The sequence below is a fragment of the Syzygium oleosum genome, unplaced genomic scaffold (assembly GCF_021117445.2).
Source record: "Syzygium oleosum isolate NSW1041296 unplaced genomic scaffold, Sole_v2.1 Sole_v2.47, whole genome shotgun sequence".
NCBI classification, from domain to species: Eukaryota; Viridiplantae; Streptophyta; class Magnoliopsida; order Myrtales; family Myrtaceae; genus Syzygium; species Syzygium oleosum.
This window is the reverse complement of record NW_026607531.1, coordinates 650,914-669,275: the sequence shown is the minus strand read 5'-3', so window position 1 is coordinate 669,275 and position 18,362 is coordinate 650,914. Positions and strand designations below refer to the sequence as shown.

At 37.0% G+C, this 18,362-nt stretch overlaps 1 protein-coding gene across 1 annotated transcript; it reads left to right on the top strand.

Moving 5' to 3' along the window:
- The first annotated feature begins 15,852 nt into the window (after positions 1-15,852).
- LOC115687997 (uncharacterized) lies at positions 15,853-18,294 on the top strand. Its single transcript, XM_030613733.2, has 2 exons — positions 15,853-16,015; positions 16,595-18,294. The coding sequence occupies exon 2, from the start codon at positions 16,871-16,873 to the stop codon at positions 18,122-18,124; it is 1,254 nt and encodes a 417-aa protein (XP_030469593.1). The 5' UTR covers positions 15,853-16,015; positions 16,595-16,870; the 3' UTR covers positions 18,125-18,294.
- Positions 18,295-18,362: the final 68 nt, after the last annotated feature.

Genomic DNA, 18,362 nt, shown 5'->3' with positions numbered 1-18,362 from the left:
GTAAATTCATCATTTTCTTAGGAGATATGACCAAGCAAAATTCGTTGGACTTTGCGATTCGCTAGATGTCACACATTTACCCGAAATCCGAAACAGTTTAATTGGAAAACAGTGTCCGTTCAGCAGAAAAAGGAAAGAATGTGATTGGTTTTCGAAATTATTAAAGATTGTATCCTTTTTTATTGGAACCAACATGTGGGGAAAATTTTCAAAAAAATTATAAAATTATTGTAGTTGTGTCAATTCAGTCCTAAACATTTCAATTTGGCCAATTTAATCACAAATACGTTGACAATTTACCAATTAAGTCCTCTTAGAGGACATCTTGACATAGATACTGGTTGTCTTACGTGGCACGATTGGCACTGACTTAAACAATTTGTGTAATTTTTTTAAAATATTTTTGAATTTTTTATTCCTTTGCTTTTTTTTCTTTGTGGGCGGCGAGGACACTGGTTGTGAAGGCCTCGTCAGATCTGCGCACGCGCCCCCGCCAGCCACTCGTGAAGAGGCCCTTGCCCAGATCTGGCGAGGCTTTCATAACCGGTGAGGGTCGTCGATGACCCTCGTCGACACAATGAAAAAAAAGTAAATAGAAAAATAAAAAAATTCAAAACAATAATAATTTTCTTATTTTTTAAAAAAATTATAAGAATTGTCACGTCAGCACCAGCCATTTCATGTAGGATGACCGAAATCAACTTTAGCGATTTCCAACCAAAATTTGCTAAAAGGACTCAATTAGCAAATTATTAAAAGATTTAAAATTGAATTGGCACAAATACAGTAAGTTTAGGACTTTTTTTGAAAATTTTTCCTAAACTGTGAGCGTGCAAGGTAAAAAAAAAAATTTAGCACAAGCTTGCAATTTAATCAATAATTACTGTACTTTAAGATTTTACTCACTCACCATCACCGTCCATATTGCTGCTTTTATTGATCCCCAAATTATGAGTAAATGGTTTTAGGGTGAGTTGAATCCGACCCTATGTTTAGAATCGAGAATCAAATCGATCGGTTCTAGAATCACCAATTCCTGAATGGCCAAAACTATGAATAGGACCATTTTATGCCATAGTAAAAAAAACCAGATTCTTATAATCTATTGCACCATTTCACTATAAAAACATTCATTTGGTCAGGTAGTTATGCAGTTGTTTCTTCATGTTGAAGACCACGGTTTGATTCATGATAGTTGCAAAATTTTAATCCAATAACTGGAATGATTAAACCGATTCCTAGATAGAACTGACGGTCCGGCCTTGGTATTGAAACTGAACAAGTCTTGGGCTAGTTCTAGGTTCACGGGTCGGAAGCCGAACCAATTATCCCTAAATTCGGCCTTCAATTAATTGGCTTAAGTCGGTTCGGTCCGATTCTCCGATTGAGCCGAACCGGTGCTCACCCCTACCCCAAATTGAGATGGAAAGAAGTTAATCCCTCATAACATTGCTCTAAAGTGTCAATGTCGATTTGTAAATTTGTAATATTGCTTGATCTAGGTGGTCGGACTGCACACTAGAGAAACATATGCATAGGTCTTCCGCCTTTGGTTGGATTTCACCACTGTTTACTCAATTAATCTTTAGAATTATACGCAAAGTGGTTGAAACTTGAAAGTTACATGGGTAAGTTTACCGTATGGATTTCGAACACAAAAAAAAAAAAGTTTACCCTACGGATGGACATGTAGACTCACAAACGCCATTCATCGGAAATACAAGCTAATATCACGTCTAATAATTGAATTTTTTAGAGCAGTGACCGTTTATAATAAATATTCAGTATTTAAATATACAAAATTTCCTAAAATTTAGGGACCGCTGACGGAGCTCCGCAAAATGAGGCGGATTCCATGGCCTTGGTCAAAGTTGTAACGGAAGGGAATGCAAATGCATTTTGTATGGTAAGAAAGAGCCACGTGTCCTTCATGCACCGCTCACAGCACCATATGCTCTGAGAAAGAGCCATTTGTCATCCTCCATGCATGACCCCCATCTTCACCTTGCTTATATAAAGGCCTTCCTTCTGATGCCCTCGTCCATCTTCAGCCTCTAACGTAACAGTAAACAAAGAGCTGAAAGAGCAGTTCTCATGGCTGATCTGATCGGAAGCCGCGTCGTCGTCGACTGCAACAACAACTGCGGCTGCCCTCGTCCTTCCCCTGGCTCCGCAGCGTGCAGGTGAGGTGGTGGAGTCGACTCGAGGATTACACGGCACCAGCAAACACGCGTCGGGAGCACATTTTGATCGCGTACAGCGTTAGCTACTCTGGTTTCTGGTGTTATCTAAGCGATTTCGACGCTGGTTGTTTTGTGACAGGTGTGCGGCAGCAGAAGGAGAGGACCAGCAGAAGTGCTTGTCCGGGAACAACTGCGGCTTCAAACCCTGCGCTTGTGGGCCGCCGGTGGCTGCCGCCGAGAACGAGCGGTTCTACTGCCGATGCGGGCCGACATGCACGTGCAGCACCACTTGTGGTGCTTGAAGAAGCGATGTTTGAAGTATGATGAGGATCGATGATGCGTTCGCTTTGGCAAAAATAACTATAACCTTACTTAATGTTGAGAATGTTTAAGAATATGTTGACATTTGACCTTATAGTAAAGAATATGTCGGCATAGTTATATAGTTAAGCTCTTTTAAATACAAGTAATTTGAGACTATCAATGTAGTAGAATTTCAAAATTATAAAATAAATATTTTTAAATTAGAAAAGTGTCGTCTTAAGCATATATTATATGATACTGTGCTCGACATCTTGTAACATGGCACTGGAGTCACTTTTGTATATGTGAGATTGCGAAAGGGACTTTATAACCCAATTATGTCGTGATAATATGTTGAAAAATGACGGATGTGGAGGGTTTTAGCTAAGAAATCAAATACATTTCGTGCGTGCATTCTTTTTTTATTTATAAGATGTTTAATTTGATTAATAAAAGAATTTAAATCGCATGCAAAAACACAGTAATGAAGATACCTTATAAATAAAAATCATGGGGAAAGCATACCGCGCTTTTCTTTTTATTGATGGCTATTTTTCTGACTATTTGTTTTTAATTGGACAAGCAAAATTATGCTGAATTGTTTTAGTTTTAACTCACGAAAATAAATATCGTGTATAACTTAAAATAGCTCATGCGGGAGGACTTTTCCTTCGTCCAAGGGTGGAGTTGTAATTCGTGATATAAGCAGTGGCATTTTAAACTGGAAAAAAATTGTAGAATAGTACTATGATGTAAATCTCGAGTACCCTAATTTTACAAGATTTTCTGCATATAAGCCAAAACAAATTCTAATTGGTTGGATGTCAGTCAGAATTAAGGCCATTTATTCAATGCTGGCAAAAATTGCGAGAGGGATAAGAGCCAATACGACATGTTAGTTAATCGCGTCATCTTCGAGCAGCGTTCTTATCTACCTATCAATATTTATATAGAAAGCAAAATTTTCAAATTTGATGTATGTGAATTGTGGTCCATGTAATGTTGTCCCTAAACTGCCAATTTGTTCAATGTGATCCATAAATTATTGGTAAATGCCCAATCTAGTCCCTAAACTATATAAAAATTTTTAATGTCGTCTTTAATCTAATTCGATTTGATGAAATCCACTGGTGTGTAATCCATTAAAAAAGTTGGAAAAAGATAAGTTACATAATCCACGTTATCGCACGATGGACATATTAACGCCCTAATTCTTTCTCCTTCTCTAAAGTAGATAAATAAAAAGATAGATATATTGACTCATCAATTTTAAAAATTCAACTCAACATATAATAAGCTACGTTATCGAATAACGTCTAATTTGTTGTTCAAGTAAAACGGAAGGATTTCATGGACCAGCAATTTTTGGACCATGTTGAACAAATTAAAAGTTTAAGGACCACATTTTACATTGAACCAAAATTTAGGGATTATTTGTATCATGTCACCGATGAAAAGACGAAAGTAACCCATTTTTTCATTAATTAATATGTTGCTAAAAAATGAGAAAAGAGTGAAAATGTGGTGCATGGCGGCGACCCACTCAATTTTCCCGCTCCATGTCGGTATGGTTATTTACTTACCTCCCACTAGATCTGTCAAAATTGATTATAAATCCATTTATTAACCCATATTTAATAAGTTAAGTCATTATATGGGTTAGTCATATTTAGTAAATGGGTTATGGGTTTAGAATGACAAAACCCGAAAAATATAAATGTTCAATGGGTTCACAGTTTCCCAAAACCAACACACTTTCGTGACTCTCTCTTCACTCTCTATGAGAAAATAGTCGACTCATTGGATTGTTCCAAGTTCAAAGAAATTTTGGTGGACCCGCGAGATGGGCTTAACTTCACATTATTAAAATATGAAGATGGCTTTTTCTCCCCAATTATTTATTATTTTTATTAATCTTGTAAGTTTCATAATTTAATTATTATAGTATATCTTTCTGGGTTGCATTTGGCATTGTTAGTTTTACGTAATATTCTAATCTTAGTTTTTGTCCTTGCAATCCATGATTAGCACAAATAATCTTCTTCGATATCTTACATTTCATTTAATCAAAATTTCAATTCCTCCATATTATTTATTGCTATAATTTTATAAATTCACTACCAAGTACTAACTTTCTCTTATTCTTCATTGTGACTAAATACAAAAATTGAAAATTCTATGCCATGTTGAAAAACAATTCTTTAGCATCGTACAGTCTAAATAACGATTTCATCCATATAGCACATACACATGAAGAGCTTAAAATGGGTTAACCAAGTGAATACAGACTTTTATAGGTTGGATCAAATATGAAAGTATTTTAGTAAATGGATTGGGTCCGATATGTGTCAGATACGAGTTATTAAATTTATATAGCATATAAATGAGTCAATTTTGGTCAGATTATTTTCGACTCATCCATTTGACGGCCTTACCTCCCACTTCCCCTCTTCTCTACATCTTCTCTTCCACTTACCATCATCATCTACATAACTTTGTTCCAATCTCGTTGCTTGCTTCGCAATGTCAAGAGACCCAATAGCAATCCAAACTATCAACACCGCAAAAATAATCACGCACGTCCGAAGCGGATGCATCGGGGCTAGTGTTGGGTGCTCATTTTTCGACCGGGCCATTAATCATATCACTAACCGAAGAAGCCCGTGTGTTCCATGGGCCTTGCAACTAGTATCGTGTGTTCCATGGGCATTGCAACTAGTATCTCCAAAGATAGTTGCAAAGCCCATTGGGCAAAGATGTAAATCGAAAGATAGAAAAGGTCCCGGAAATTTCTTAAATCAAAAAGGCTTAAGAAGAGCGAAATTTGCTTTTTGAAGTTGACGACGGAGCTTGAATAGGGACATTTTACAGCTCGAGGTTCACGTCAAGTTCAGTGAAAGGCTCTTGGGGCGTGACATTCGGGCTTCAATCACGCAGATTTATTGAAATGTGTACTTAAGACATGATGAACCTTGGGAGCGTGCTGATCAACAGGAGAACATTCAAAAGCGTGCTCAAACTTCCTTAGTCTTTGCTTGGAGGTTGCAATCAAATTTGGCATGAAAAGCTTGCGGAACTTCTCAATATGGAACAGCACTTCCCATGGACGTCATCCACAATCTCGATATTACTTGAAGAGTAACCGTAGGACTAGAGAACCAGACCACTATGTATTGACATTTCGATTGTAGTCCTTGGAAAAAGTGTGGTTCTGGACCTCTAGTCCATTAAAATCTATAGAGCAAAACTTCGATGTGATTCTATTATAATTAAATTTAGAAATGACAGAGTAATCGCTATTGTGTACACTATGTGGCACTTCACTTTAATTGTCACATGGCAAGATGCATGTCATGATTTTACAACACAGATCATGTTCGAGCGGGAAGCTTTTAACTAAATGACTTCTCATTTACTTATTTCTATCTCTTATTATGTTTAAAATTTTAGAAAATGGATAAAATGAAAACATATTAAGATTGTATTCATACTTGAGAGGCAACTTGAAAAAAAAAAATAGAAAAAAAGTATGGGTAAGGGCAGAGTCCGTGAGCTTTAGTTTTTGCAACACAACAGCCAAGCAAAAAAACTTTTGTAATAGAACTTTTTGTCTACAATTCAAATATTTAATTTAAAATTGAAAAAAATAGATAAAGAGAGAACAATTTTTAGGCTTCGCATGACAACGATTCTGTGCCCGGGAACAGATTCTGCTCAGAAATGATTCTTTTTGATTCTGTGCTCGGAATTGATTCTGAACATTTTAAGGCGTTTGTTAACTGCCCAAAATTCCATCCCTGGAATAGAAAAAGAACGGAAATGCTTTTGGTAACGCCACAAAATTTCCTTTTATTAATAATATTTTTAAATATTTTAATATTTCTTTCTTTTTTTCTTTTCTTTTTTTCTTTTCCTCCTTCTTGGCCATGGCTTGCTCACCGGCCATGACCAGTAAAATATTTTTATTAAAAGTTTTTTTTTTCATTTTTTTAGCCATGGCCTGGTCGCCGGCCATGACCGGTAAAATATTTTTTTTATTAATAATATTTTTTATTAAAATATTTGTATTAAAAATATATATTTATATTTTTTTTGCTATGAAGCACAGTTGCTGGCCATGGCCATAAAATATTTTTTTTATTAATAATATTTTTATTAAAATATTTTTATTAAAAATATACATTTTTATTTTTTTGGGCCATGGCCTGGTCGCCGGCCATGGCCGGTAAAATATTTTTTTTATTAATAATATTTTTTATTAAAATAATTTTATTAAAAATATATATTTTTTATTAAAATAATTTTATTAAAAATATATTTTTTTTCTTTTTTTTGCCATGGCCTGATCGCCAGCCATGGCCTGTAAAATATTTTTTTTATTAAAAATATACATTTTTATTTTTTTGGGCCATGGTCTGGTCGCTGGCCATGGCCGGTAAAATGTTTTTTTTATTAATAATATTTTTATTAAAATATTTTTATTAAAAATATATATTTTTTCTTTTTTTGCCATGACCTGGTCACCGGCCATGGCAGGTAAAATATTTTTTTTATTAAAAATAATTTTTTTTCTTTTTTTTGGCCATGGCCTGGTCGCCGGCCATGGCCAGTAAAATATTTTTTATTATTAATATTTTTTATTAAAATATTTTATTCTCGTCAGATCCGACGAGGGCGGTCCTCGGGCCGGACATTAGAAGCTACATTAAAAACCAAGAAAAGGAAGAAGAAAAAAAAATTGATTCTCAAAATTGTTCCCAGAATCAAGAATCTAGTTTTTTTTTATTCTTGAAAACTGATTTTGGGAACAATTTTTGACAAAATTGTGCCCAGAATCAAAAAATTAAACAAACGCATTTCTGTTCCCAAACTGATTCTGGGAATAAAAGAACAGAATCAAACACTGTTTGGCAAATTGTCATGCGCAGCCTTAATCTATGGCCTATCAATTTCTGTAACTTTTCTTCGGTGAATTGCTTCAATGCGAAAACAAAAAATACTTAATCCTATGGCAAAAATAAATTAGGAGAAAACCCCGGTCCAGAAAATCAACCAAAGTTTGCCCTGCCAAAATAATTTCGAGGTGTTAAATGACCGTCAGCACTTTCCTCTTATGCTGAGAAATCCCCAATGCCCTGAAAAGCTCATGAAGAAGAAACCTCCGAATCAGATGCCAAATCGCAAATGCTAATAAACATGAGGAACCCAGATCACAAAATTGCATGAGCATTGCAATTACCTCGAACGAGAACAAGGATGGGAATCAAACGTTCGAACTTTGAAGCTTTTGATTGATGCCCACGGGGGAAAATTCTAAATGGGAAATATCTAAAAAACCAAAATGTCTTCTCCAAGTGGGTTTTGCTTCGAAATGTGAGGCCAGAGGGGCAAGTAAGAAGCGAGAAAGCAGAGAGAGAGAGAGAGAGAGACAGAGAGAGTGAGAATTGCGCAACTGAAGTGATGTTGTCCACTAATTACATTAGCATTAGTGACATGATATATTTGTCGTTTTAGGTAGTTGCTTAAAGTTAAAATCAGATATATTTTTATTGTCTTATTATCTCGTCACATGAATTTTTTCTCTTTTGACATTAGTTGCCCGTATCTAGTTTATGCATTTCATTTACCTCAAACGATGAACAAGCTTATTATTATACATGAAAGAGGAATTATACTGCTCAGGGTATTTGTAAATTCATCATTTTCTTTGGAGACATGGCCAAGAAAAATTCATTGGACTCAACGATTCGCTAGATCTCACACATTTACCCGAAATCCAAAACAGTGTAATTGGAAACCATCGCCGATTTCACAAAAAAAGACACTGATTCGTTTTTTAAATTATTGAAGATTGTGTCCCATTGTGTTCGAACCAACACGTGAGTGTGCAAGGTAAAAAGAAAGTTTTAGCACAAGATTGCAATTTAATAAGCAGTTAATGTACTTTAAGATTTTACTCACTGTCCATACCGTTGCTCTTATCGATCTACAAATTATAAGAAATTAGTTTCAGGGGAGGTCGAATCCCAGCTTTGTGTTTGGAATTGAGAATCAAACTGATCGGTTTTGAAATTGCCAATTCCTAAACCACCAAAACCAAAAAAAAAACTAAGCGGGAAGTCGCCGCCCCATCGCCTGTGGGGCGTCAGCCATGGCTAGTAGGGATGCCGGCGCCTTAGTGAGGGTTGCTAGCCCTCACGTAGCCCAGCCGAGGGTCACTAGCAACCACTTATGGTCGGCGAGTTGTAAAAAAAAACAAAGAAAATAAAAAAAATTTTAATAAAAAAACTTGAAAAAATATTATTAAAAATTGTCCACGTCAGCACTAACCTGCCAAAATTGGCCGGATAGATTAAATTGATATAAATGCACAAGGTTTAGAACACAATTGACAAAAAAAAAGTTTGTGACCGAATTGACATAATTGCAATATTTGTAGGATTTTTTTTTTTTTGTAATTATCTCCTCTTTCTAGAGTTTACGCAGGAAGACAGCTCTTCGATTCTACCTCTTGTTCTGGCGCAAAACAGAAGAAAGTCAACCTCTTTAGTCTTTATTGGTTATTAGTTAGATATAATTTGATTATTGTAATAACTTGAAAACAAAATATATACAAGTTTCCACGTGTGATTGACTCAAAAAGGACAAGTGACAATATTTACGGTTGACTAGTTTGGCCAGATTCTTTTTACTTTGTTGCCGGCTTTCCAAGATGTAGAATATTGACATTCGCACACAATACAAATCCACGACAGAAAAAGAGGGATAATTGTCTCAAAAATCTTAAATTTATTATATTTTTGTCAATTCAATTCTAAATCTTTTAATTTTTTCATTTGTCAGTTGAGTCTATTTGATCAATTTTGATCGGAAATCGCTGACATGTATGCCAACAGTTATACGTGGCATGGTCGGCGCTGATGTTGATAATTTTTAATAATATTTTAACATTTCTTTCGAATTATTTATTTTAAAAAATTTTATTTTCCTTTTCTCATATTTTCTTTTTTTCTTTTCTTTTTTATTTTAAAATTTTTCCTTTTTCCCTCCACTAGCCATCGCCAAGCCTCGTCTCCGCCAGCCTCAGGTGAGGGCTGCCTGGGCTTGGGCTGGCAAGGGCCACCATTACTTGGGAAAGGACCTGGCAAAGGGCTACCCTTGCCAGCCCTGGTGAGGGTGACCGTAGCCAACCCAAGCAAGGGTCATGCACTAGTCGTGCCACGCAAAAGGTAAAGAAGGAAAACAAAAGAAAAGAAAAAAAGGAAAATTCAAAAAATTAGTAAAAAAATTAAAAAAATATTAAAATTTGTCCACGTCAGCACTGATCGTGCCACGTAAAACAATTGGTATTCACGTCAGTAATTTCCTACCAAAATTGGCCAGATGGACTCAATTGGCAAAACGTGAAAATGTTTATATATGACTCAATTGGTAAAATTAAAAGATTTAGGACTGAATTGTCAAAAGTACAATAATTTTATGACTTTTTGTACAATTTTTCCTAATAATTCTATAGTTAACCTCTTTTAAATATTAATGCAATTTGAGTTTCAATAATATAAATAAAAAAAACTCAGAAATGCGTCGAAAGTCCTAAAGCTTGTGGAAGCGCTCACTTTTTCGAAGTCTAATGTTAATAACTATTTTTCTTGACTATTTGTTTTTACTTGGACAATAAAAATTATGCGGAACTTCTTTAATAATGACTCACGAGAACTAACATTAAATAAAACTAATAAAAAGCAGCTGAAGCTGGAGGATTTTTCTCCCTCACGGGTATAATTGTAATTTGCATGATATATAGTGGCATTTTAAAGCAGAGAAAAATGGCAAGTGTCAAATTGCACTGGATCCAACATATGAACACTCGTGCTTTCAATTTTTTTTTCTTTTTCAACTTTTTAGAAAAAGGCTTTGATATGCCTTCATTGAAATCCATTCTGAAAAAAAGAAATTAGAGAAGAAAAGACCAATAATGAGCCGAAAAGTTAAAAGCACGGTTTAAATTCAAGAATACATATAATTTCATATATTGTTTTTTGAATTTTCAGGTGCAATTAATAGATTGTTATTGTCTCTGTGATTGTTATGACAAATTGAAGTGTTCAATTTATATAATAATGCAGGTAAATAACTAAGGTGGCTTGATATATTCTTTTAATGTAGGAAAAAACTGCGAATGAGGTAAACTGTTTACTTCATGCTAGTTAATCGTGCCATCTTCCAATAGAGTTTTTATCACTTTGTTTATATTATATGGAGCAAACTTTTAAGTTTAATATCTACATTTCATATGCATCAAAATATCTTTAAATTATATGATATTGATAATTAGAATTCGATATATCCGGGCGATTACCTAAAAAATTTCCTATTTTTGGGAGCACGTAACTTGGACCTAATTTTCAACCGGCCCATAAATCATTCTTACTATCTGAAGAAGCCCAAGCCCATGTAGTTTGCATGGGCCTTCCAACTAGTAATAGCCTAAGATAGCTATCAACCCCCGCGAGAAAAGGTAGGTTGGGATTTATTTATAGTCGCTTGGCTTTATTTAAGGGTGCGTTTGGTTTAATTTTTTGGGAAGTTTTTGAGAAAATGCAAAGAATTTCAAGTTTTCAAGTTAGAATACAAGTATTGTTTGGTACATTGTAATTTAAAAGTGCATTGGGAAACAATTTTTGATTTAAAGGATGTTTTGAAAAATCACACTTTGTGAAGCACTTTTGCTATTTTTTTTTATTAAAAAAAACCTCAAAATTGATAAAGGGCTCAGCAGGCAACCGGCGAATATGAGCCAGATCTGGCGCCTACCTAAGGCGACCATTGCTTGGGTCACTCAAACCCAGGCGAGCATCACCTGGGGTCATGCAAACCTAGGATATACGGCCTAAGGTCGCACGAACCAAGTGTGACCTAAAGAACGGTCGCCTGAGGTCGTGCGACCTCAAGCAAGGCTAGTCAGTGCAAAACTAACTTGCTGGTAGCCAGATTTGGCCTTGTCGGTCGCCTCGCGCATAGAAGATGAAATAGTTATTACGAGGGCAAAATCGAAAAAATGAAAAACGAAAAAAATTATGAGGGTAGTTTTGGAAAAAAAAATTATTTAACCCTAGGAATGGCCTTTCAAAAATGCTGAAAGCCCAAAAAACTTTGCCAAACGCCCCAAATTGTCCTCTCTTGAGAAAGTGGTTCCCAAACGGAGCCATAATATGCTTAAGATCACATTAAATTGTCCATTAAACGTCATAAGGATAACATAAATTACGGGTTTCTATAGAGGTAATTGTGGTGTTAAAATCCAATTTTGGCCAAGAACCTCCTTTTATCGGGCTTTAGCAATTCAGTCTGCAACCTGGTTGGACCGAACAAGACTTTCTTTGCACTTTGTCCATGATGGCCCGCAGCTTCCATGGGCTCTGGACCCGGCCCAGCACCATTTGCACCCCTGATAAGCTAGCACGGCATATTGCTGGCAATTGCGCCCTCCCTTTCCCCTTCGAGAACGGAGCCATCCACGAAAGGGACTTTTTATAGCTCAAGTTCACGTCAAGTTCAATGAATGCTTCTTGGAGTGTGACATCCGAGCTTCAAATGGGACAGATTTATTGCAAAATGTTCTTAAACATGATGAATCCGAGGAGAGTGCTGATCAACCGAAGAACATTCACTAGCGCGCTTAACCTTTGTGTGGTCATCAGCATTCTCGATATTACTTGAGATGAAAAATCAACCAAAAAAAAAAAGTCCTAAGCCTATTGTACTTATGCTAATTCAATCAAAAACTTATATTTTTTTTACTAATTGAGTTTTAAACCTTTTCACGTTGTGCCAATTCAGTTCATCTAGCTAATTTTGGACGGAAATTGGTGGACGCCGGTCGTTCTACGTGACTCGGGCGACATTGACATGTACAAATTTTTGAATGTATTTATTTTTCTTTTCTTTTCCCTTCCTTCTTTTCTTTTTGTGTTTTCCATTGTGGCCAGCGACCTCACCCATGGTTGCGCGCGCCTTGCTCAGACCATCGCAAGATGCGGCCGCAAGCAAGGCCAGCCTAGCCAGGGCCTCATCGGCTGCAAGCAATGGGGCCATAGCCTTACCAACCGCAAGCAAGGCCGTCTTCGCTCGCGGCCGTGATGGCCTCGCCAACCACAGTTTGCAGGCCATACTGAGAAACAAAAAAAGAAAAGAAGGAAGGAAAAGAAAGAAAAGGAAAAAAATTAAAATAAAATAAAAAAATTCTGAAAAAATTGTCGACATCAGCGTTAATCATGCAACGTAGAATGGGCGGCATTCACGTCGGCAATTTCCGCCCAAAATTGGCCGGATAAATTGAATTGGTACAACATGAAAAGGTTTATGACTCAATTAACAAAAAAAAATTAGGAATGAATAAGCATAATTGTAATAGGTTTATAACTTTTTTGTGGTGATTTTTCCTTATTTGAGGAGTAAACATAGTACCAGAGTGCCGGACAATAAATTGACGGATCCATTCACACGTAAATAATCCAACACCATAGTCCTCGAGGAATTAATCTCCGGAGACATGTGGAGGCCCCCGTCGGTTAAAAATAAATTCAATGTACGCCGCTTCACTTTGCATGTGTGATGTTGTGTAGCAAGACATGTGCATAGTTCGCCACATGGGGCATATTCAAGGGATAAGCTATTTAGTTTAATGATTTCTCATTTCTCAATTTCTATCTCATATTGTGTTTAAATTTTAGAAAAAAAAAGAATAAAATGAAAGTATATCAATATTTTTTTTTGGTCTTACCTGACCATTAACTTGGAAAAAAGGGAAAAATTTGAAAAAGTATGGATAAGGATAGGGTCCATGAGCTTTAATTTTTGAAACACAATTACCAAGCAAAGATACTTTTGTAATGTAATTCTTATCTTTTTTAATCTACAATTTAAATAGATAAAGAGAGAATATTTTTTAGTCTATCCATAGATGATATAGTTTACTTTTGAAAATATCACAAGAGTAAACATTTAGAAAACCTCTCAATAATAGCACAAATTAAGGACACGTGTTCTTAATAAATAAAGTATTGTTAATTTAAATCATTACTTGTTTTATTCAAATAATTCGATTCTGTACATCCAAAAAAAATATTTTGCTAAATAAATTCATTTTGATTATAATTTAAAACTATGGATAAGGATAAAGTTCATGAGCTTTAATTTTTGTAATAAATTTTTTTTGTCTTTTTATTTCAAAAATTCAAATATTTGAGCTTAAATTTAAGAAATAAATAAATAGAAAGTATCTTCAAGTATATTTTGCAATGGTATAATTTATTTTGAAAACAATGAAATTGTGGTTTTAAGGAAATCCATTTAATTTACAAATTTTGTGCCCTCATTTAAAATAAAGGATTTCAGGTATCACCTATTTTATTACAAAATAAGTCTCAATTAAAAAATTTATTTAGTTTAAACATTACTATTTACAATTCGGAGTATATATTGCTTTATCACATGAATAATTTCACTTTCTTTTAATATAATTGAGTCAAATTAGTTATACAAAATGTTAAAATATATCTTTATCATAGTGGAATAGAGAACATTACATTTATTAATAAATTATGTATAGCTCATAGTATTAATTGAATAAGTTTCACTTTAAAGGTACATCTTATTTGTGAGATGCTATTGCTGATTAAACCATAACGGATTTTATAAGATTAATTGGATTTAGTGTATTGAAGAAATTCCAGTGGCCAAATAAATTCACTTGGTTTGAGAAATGTATATACTTTAATAAAATTGTCGTTAGTTTGTAACACAATTTATTAAATTCATTTTTTCTACCCGTGAACTAGAGAGAATAAATAACTCATGTTACTTTAATATTAGAAAAGATTTTATCTCAAACTTACAACAAAATGTTTAAAGTAAAATGAGATTAAAATTACAACTTATTTAATCATAGAGCATTTGAATTTTACATAATTTATTTTTTAAAATTTTTTAATAGACTTATTTCAAATATTGCTAGAATATGCACTACAATATCAAATGTTTATGCACCAATGTGAGTACACATGTTATTAAACATGCGACATGCGTATACATGAAAGAGTAGAAACGGTAAAATTTTGTGCTTCGGTCGAAATTGATGCCTAATCTTTGTTACAAATAAGGTGCAATCTTTTACAATGTATTTCTCACACAAGCTGAATCTCTCAAGAGTTGAGATTGCAAAGTGTATACAATAGTTTTCGGCAAGCATGTGTAGGGTTCACTACCTTTTTGATGTAATGGGCAATTTTATGTATAGAAAAGCAAGTCCAACTAGTAGTTAGACACATTTCAAAAGGCTAGAAATTCGACCGTTGAGGATTCCGATTGTTCGATCAAGACTGGAAGGCTCGTTGAACTAGGCGGACGAAATCAATTGAACTACAAAGAGCCGGATGTTCAACAATTACTTGATCGGGTGTCCCGATGTCCGGCTATTACTTGGTCGAGTACTTGATCCTGTTCTTCCATGCCAATACTGTCCTTTAACCCTCTTCAAAATTTGCAAAAAGAAGTACTTAAATACGGCGATTATGATTCCAAATTATCAACATATGTGAGCAAGCTTTGTAATCATCAAAAATTAAATTAGGGCCAATATCTTTGGGCACGAGTTAATCTTAGGCCTCCACAAAGCACAAAACTCATCTCGAAAAACTAATATGCACACCAACATCAAACAAAATTCACATCTTTCTCTTGCATCATATCTCATACTCTAGGCTTACTGACTGTTCAGAACTGTGCAAATAGACACGCCCGCGCAAGATGCGAGCTAAAGGAATTGACTGTCTTTGATTTGGCTAGCTATTTTTTGCTACATTCACGTCGTTATATCGCTCACATTTAATTGTTTTTGCTCCGCTTCCATGCCCAAGTCGTTAATTTTCAATCCAAAATCCACCCCCATTAAAGAAATAAAACTAAATATCAACGCTTGCAAATTAATGAAGTGGTTGTACATCGGGGCCATCTGTCGTCAATAAATGCGAAGAAGGGCATTTTCGGTAATAAATATGGAGGATACGGAGAAAATGGTGGCTCGAGCCTGTCAATCAGGATGCGATGACTCGATCACCGGGGCCGAAACATCCCGCCCCCCCCCCCCCCCCCTCCCCGCTCGACGGAAACGCCGCCGCAGCGGAGCCACGTAGGATCGGATCGGACGGGGGGCCCCGCGGCCCCTTGCCCCACACACCACGAGCCGGGGTCTCGGCGCTCCGAACCTCCAGGCTCGGTCGACACAGCTGGAGACAGCCTGTCTCCAACAAAGTCCCACTCACCTATTCCTCCCCCTAACTCCTCTTTCTTTCTCTCTCTCTCTCGTGTGCTCTCGCTCTCCTTCCTTCGCATTCTCTTCTCTTAGCTTCGCATTCTCTCTCTCTCTCTCTCTCCAGCTTCCCCTGTGCGCGGATTAGGGTTTCGCGGGCTGCGTCTCGCGCATCGGAGCTCTCGCCGGCCGGAGTCGCCAGATCAAGAATCCCTGCATTGTGAGCTCTCGATCGATTCGCCTTTTACCGCTTTCCGTCGCGCCTCTTCTTGTTCCGGCATGTAGGCGATGAGTAAAACTTGGGTTTTGGTCGTTCCCTTTTCCGGCTTCCTCTTCGTTCGAAGTCCCGGCCGATGAAATCGCACCGCCTCTCGTTGCGTTCGCTTGTTGTGTGCTGCGGTTTGGGTACGTTCTCGCGTGTGTCCGGGGGTCAAGTCGCTCTCAAGGTTTTTTGGGTTGTCCTTTCTTTTGTTTTCTTGATTTTTTTGAAATCTCTTTTTCGGCTGTTGGGTCGGTTGTTGTGGCGTTCCTTCGTGGTTTGGTGCTGATTAGGGACGGGAATGTAATGGAGCTGCGAGTTATGTGATTTCGTGCGTGTATGCGTCTGGATTTTGATCTCGTTTATGGTTCTGCGATTGGCCGAGTTTGCGCAGGTGCGAGCTTATCTCACCAGACATTGCCGTTAGAAACCTATAGCTGTTTGTGCTGTCGTGTTTACTTTTGCTGACGTGCTTTGATCCTATTGTGGCTGGCAAAGCATGGATGATGAGTTCGAGCTGATGAATTTTGCTGCGTGCAGATCTGGAACCCGAACATAGACACCGTCCTTCTTAGGATAGTATTTGTGTGACGAGCCGTGGTGTGGACGGATTAATGACGTGATTCGGGCTGTGTTCGTCTACGGTGATTTTCGACTGATTGTACATGGTGAAATCGGCGTCTGTCGTATCATCCTGCATTGGTCCGGGGACTGCTTCTTCTGTCATTTGCTTGTGGAAGGAAGTGTAGTCTGATCAGAGAAAGTTTCGTGCATCCATGCTGGCAGAGAGCATGCGTGGAATCTTTGCTTCGGGTGATGCCCCTGACAAGATTTGTTACCGAAGCATTCGGTGTGGTGACCATTTGTCTGGTTGCTCTCTTGGTTCTCCTGGGTTTGCTATGCACTATCTACTCGTTTTACTTCAGGTCTCGCACTCGTAGCCCGGACTTCGTTCAACTCAGTTACTTTACGGGTCCTTGGGTCATCCGGATCACATTCGTCCTGTTCTCGATTGTGTGGGGTTTCGGTGAGATTGTTCGTTTAAGCTTGCTCAGACAGAACGGGAGAGTGTTGGATTCCGTTAGTTACAAATGGCAGGAAACTTTTTGCGAGGGTTATGTCGTCTCAAATCTTGGTTTTGCAGAACCTTGCTTGTTCATTACTCTTGTGTTTCTCCTTCGGGCACCTTTGCAGAGGATGGAGTCAGGAATCTTAAGCAGAAACTGGAATGGAAAAACAATCGGTTATATTCTTCTCTACTGCTTCCCAGTTTTTGTTCTTCAGCTCATCATCATTCTGGTTGGACCGAAGTTAAGCAAGGTTAAAAGTACGAGTACTGGAGTTAAAAGTACTGGACGGAGATTGCCGCATTATTTCACAAGCGCTATGAAGAGGACTGATGGTGTTGCGCTTTGCACTTACCCTTTAATGAGTACTATTATTCTTGGGGTTCTTGCTTTTCTCCTAACTGCCTACTTATTTTGGCTAGGAAGGCGGATCCTAAAATTAGTCATTAATAAGGGTCTGCAGAAAAGAGTATACGCGCTGATATTCTCAGTTTCGGGTTTCCTTCCATTAAGGATCCTATTACTTGGTTTATCGGTTTTATCTAAGCCAGAACATATTCTTTTTGAAGCTCTTGTGTTCTTGGCATTTCTTTCCCTTTTCTGTTGTGCTGGGGTGTGTATTTTCTTGCTGGTGTACTGCCCAGTGGCGGATTCTTTAGCATTGGGGAAGCTACATGACTTGGAGCTGAGAAGAAGAGTTAGTGATGATCAGAATGAGACTGTTTCACTCATTGCCAATCTGAGCCATCTTGAGGAAAGTGGTAGAATGAGCCCTTGCAGAAATTCTGAGTCTTCTACCAAACGTGGATCAATTTCTTTTCGGACTTATGGAAAGGATGGCCCATCAACAGCAACTTTTGTAGAGCTAAGTCTCTTCTCTCCTAGTCAAGATGTGACCCCCCCTGGTTCACCTCCGCTGCTTGGCTGGCCGATGCGTGCATCTCCACAGGTTCAGGGACCTTCAAGCACTCGCGAAAATCAATTTTGTGGTGATGACAACTGATTGTAAAGGGTTTAGCTTTTAATAAGGTTTTTATTTGTCCTGCGTTTGTTTTCTGTTTTAGATATGGTTTTGCCTAATGGAAGTATATCGTCATTTGCCTTTTGTACCATTATGTAACCAAATTTTATCTGCATTCTCTGAACGTATAATGGAGCATTTCTTTGGCTGAATTCGATAGGACATTAATCAAAGTTGCTATAGGTATTCGGCTTGTTCGTCGGTTTTCTCTAGTGAACTT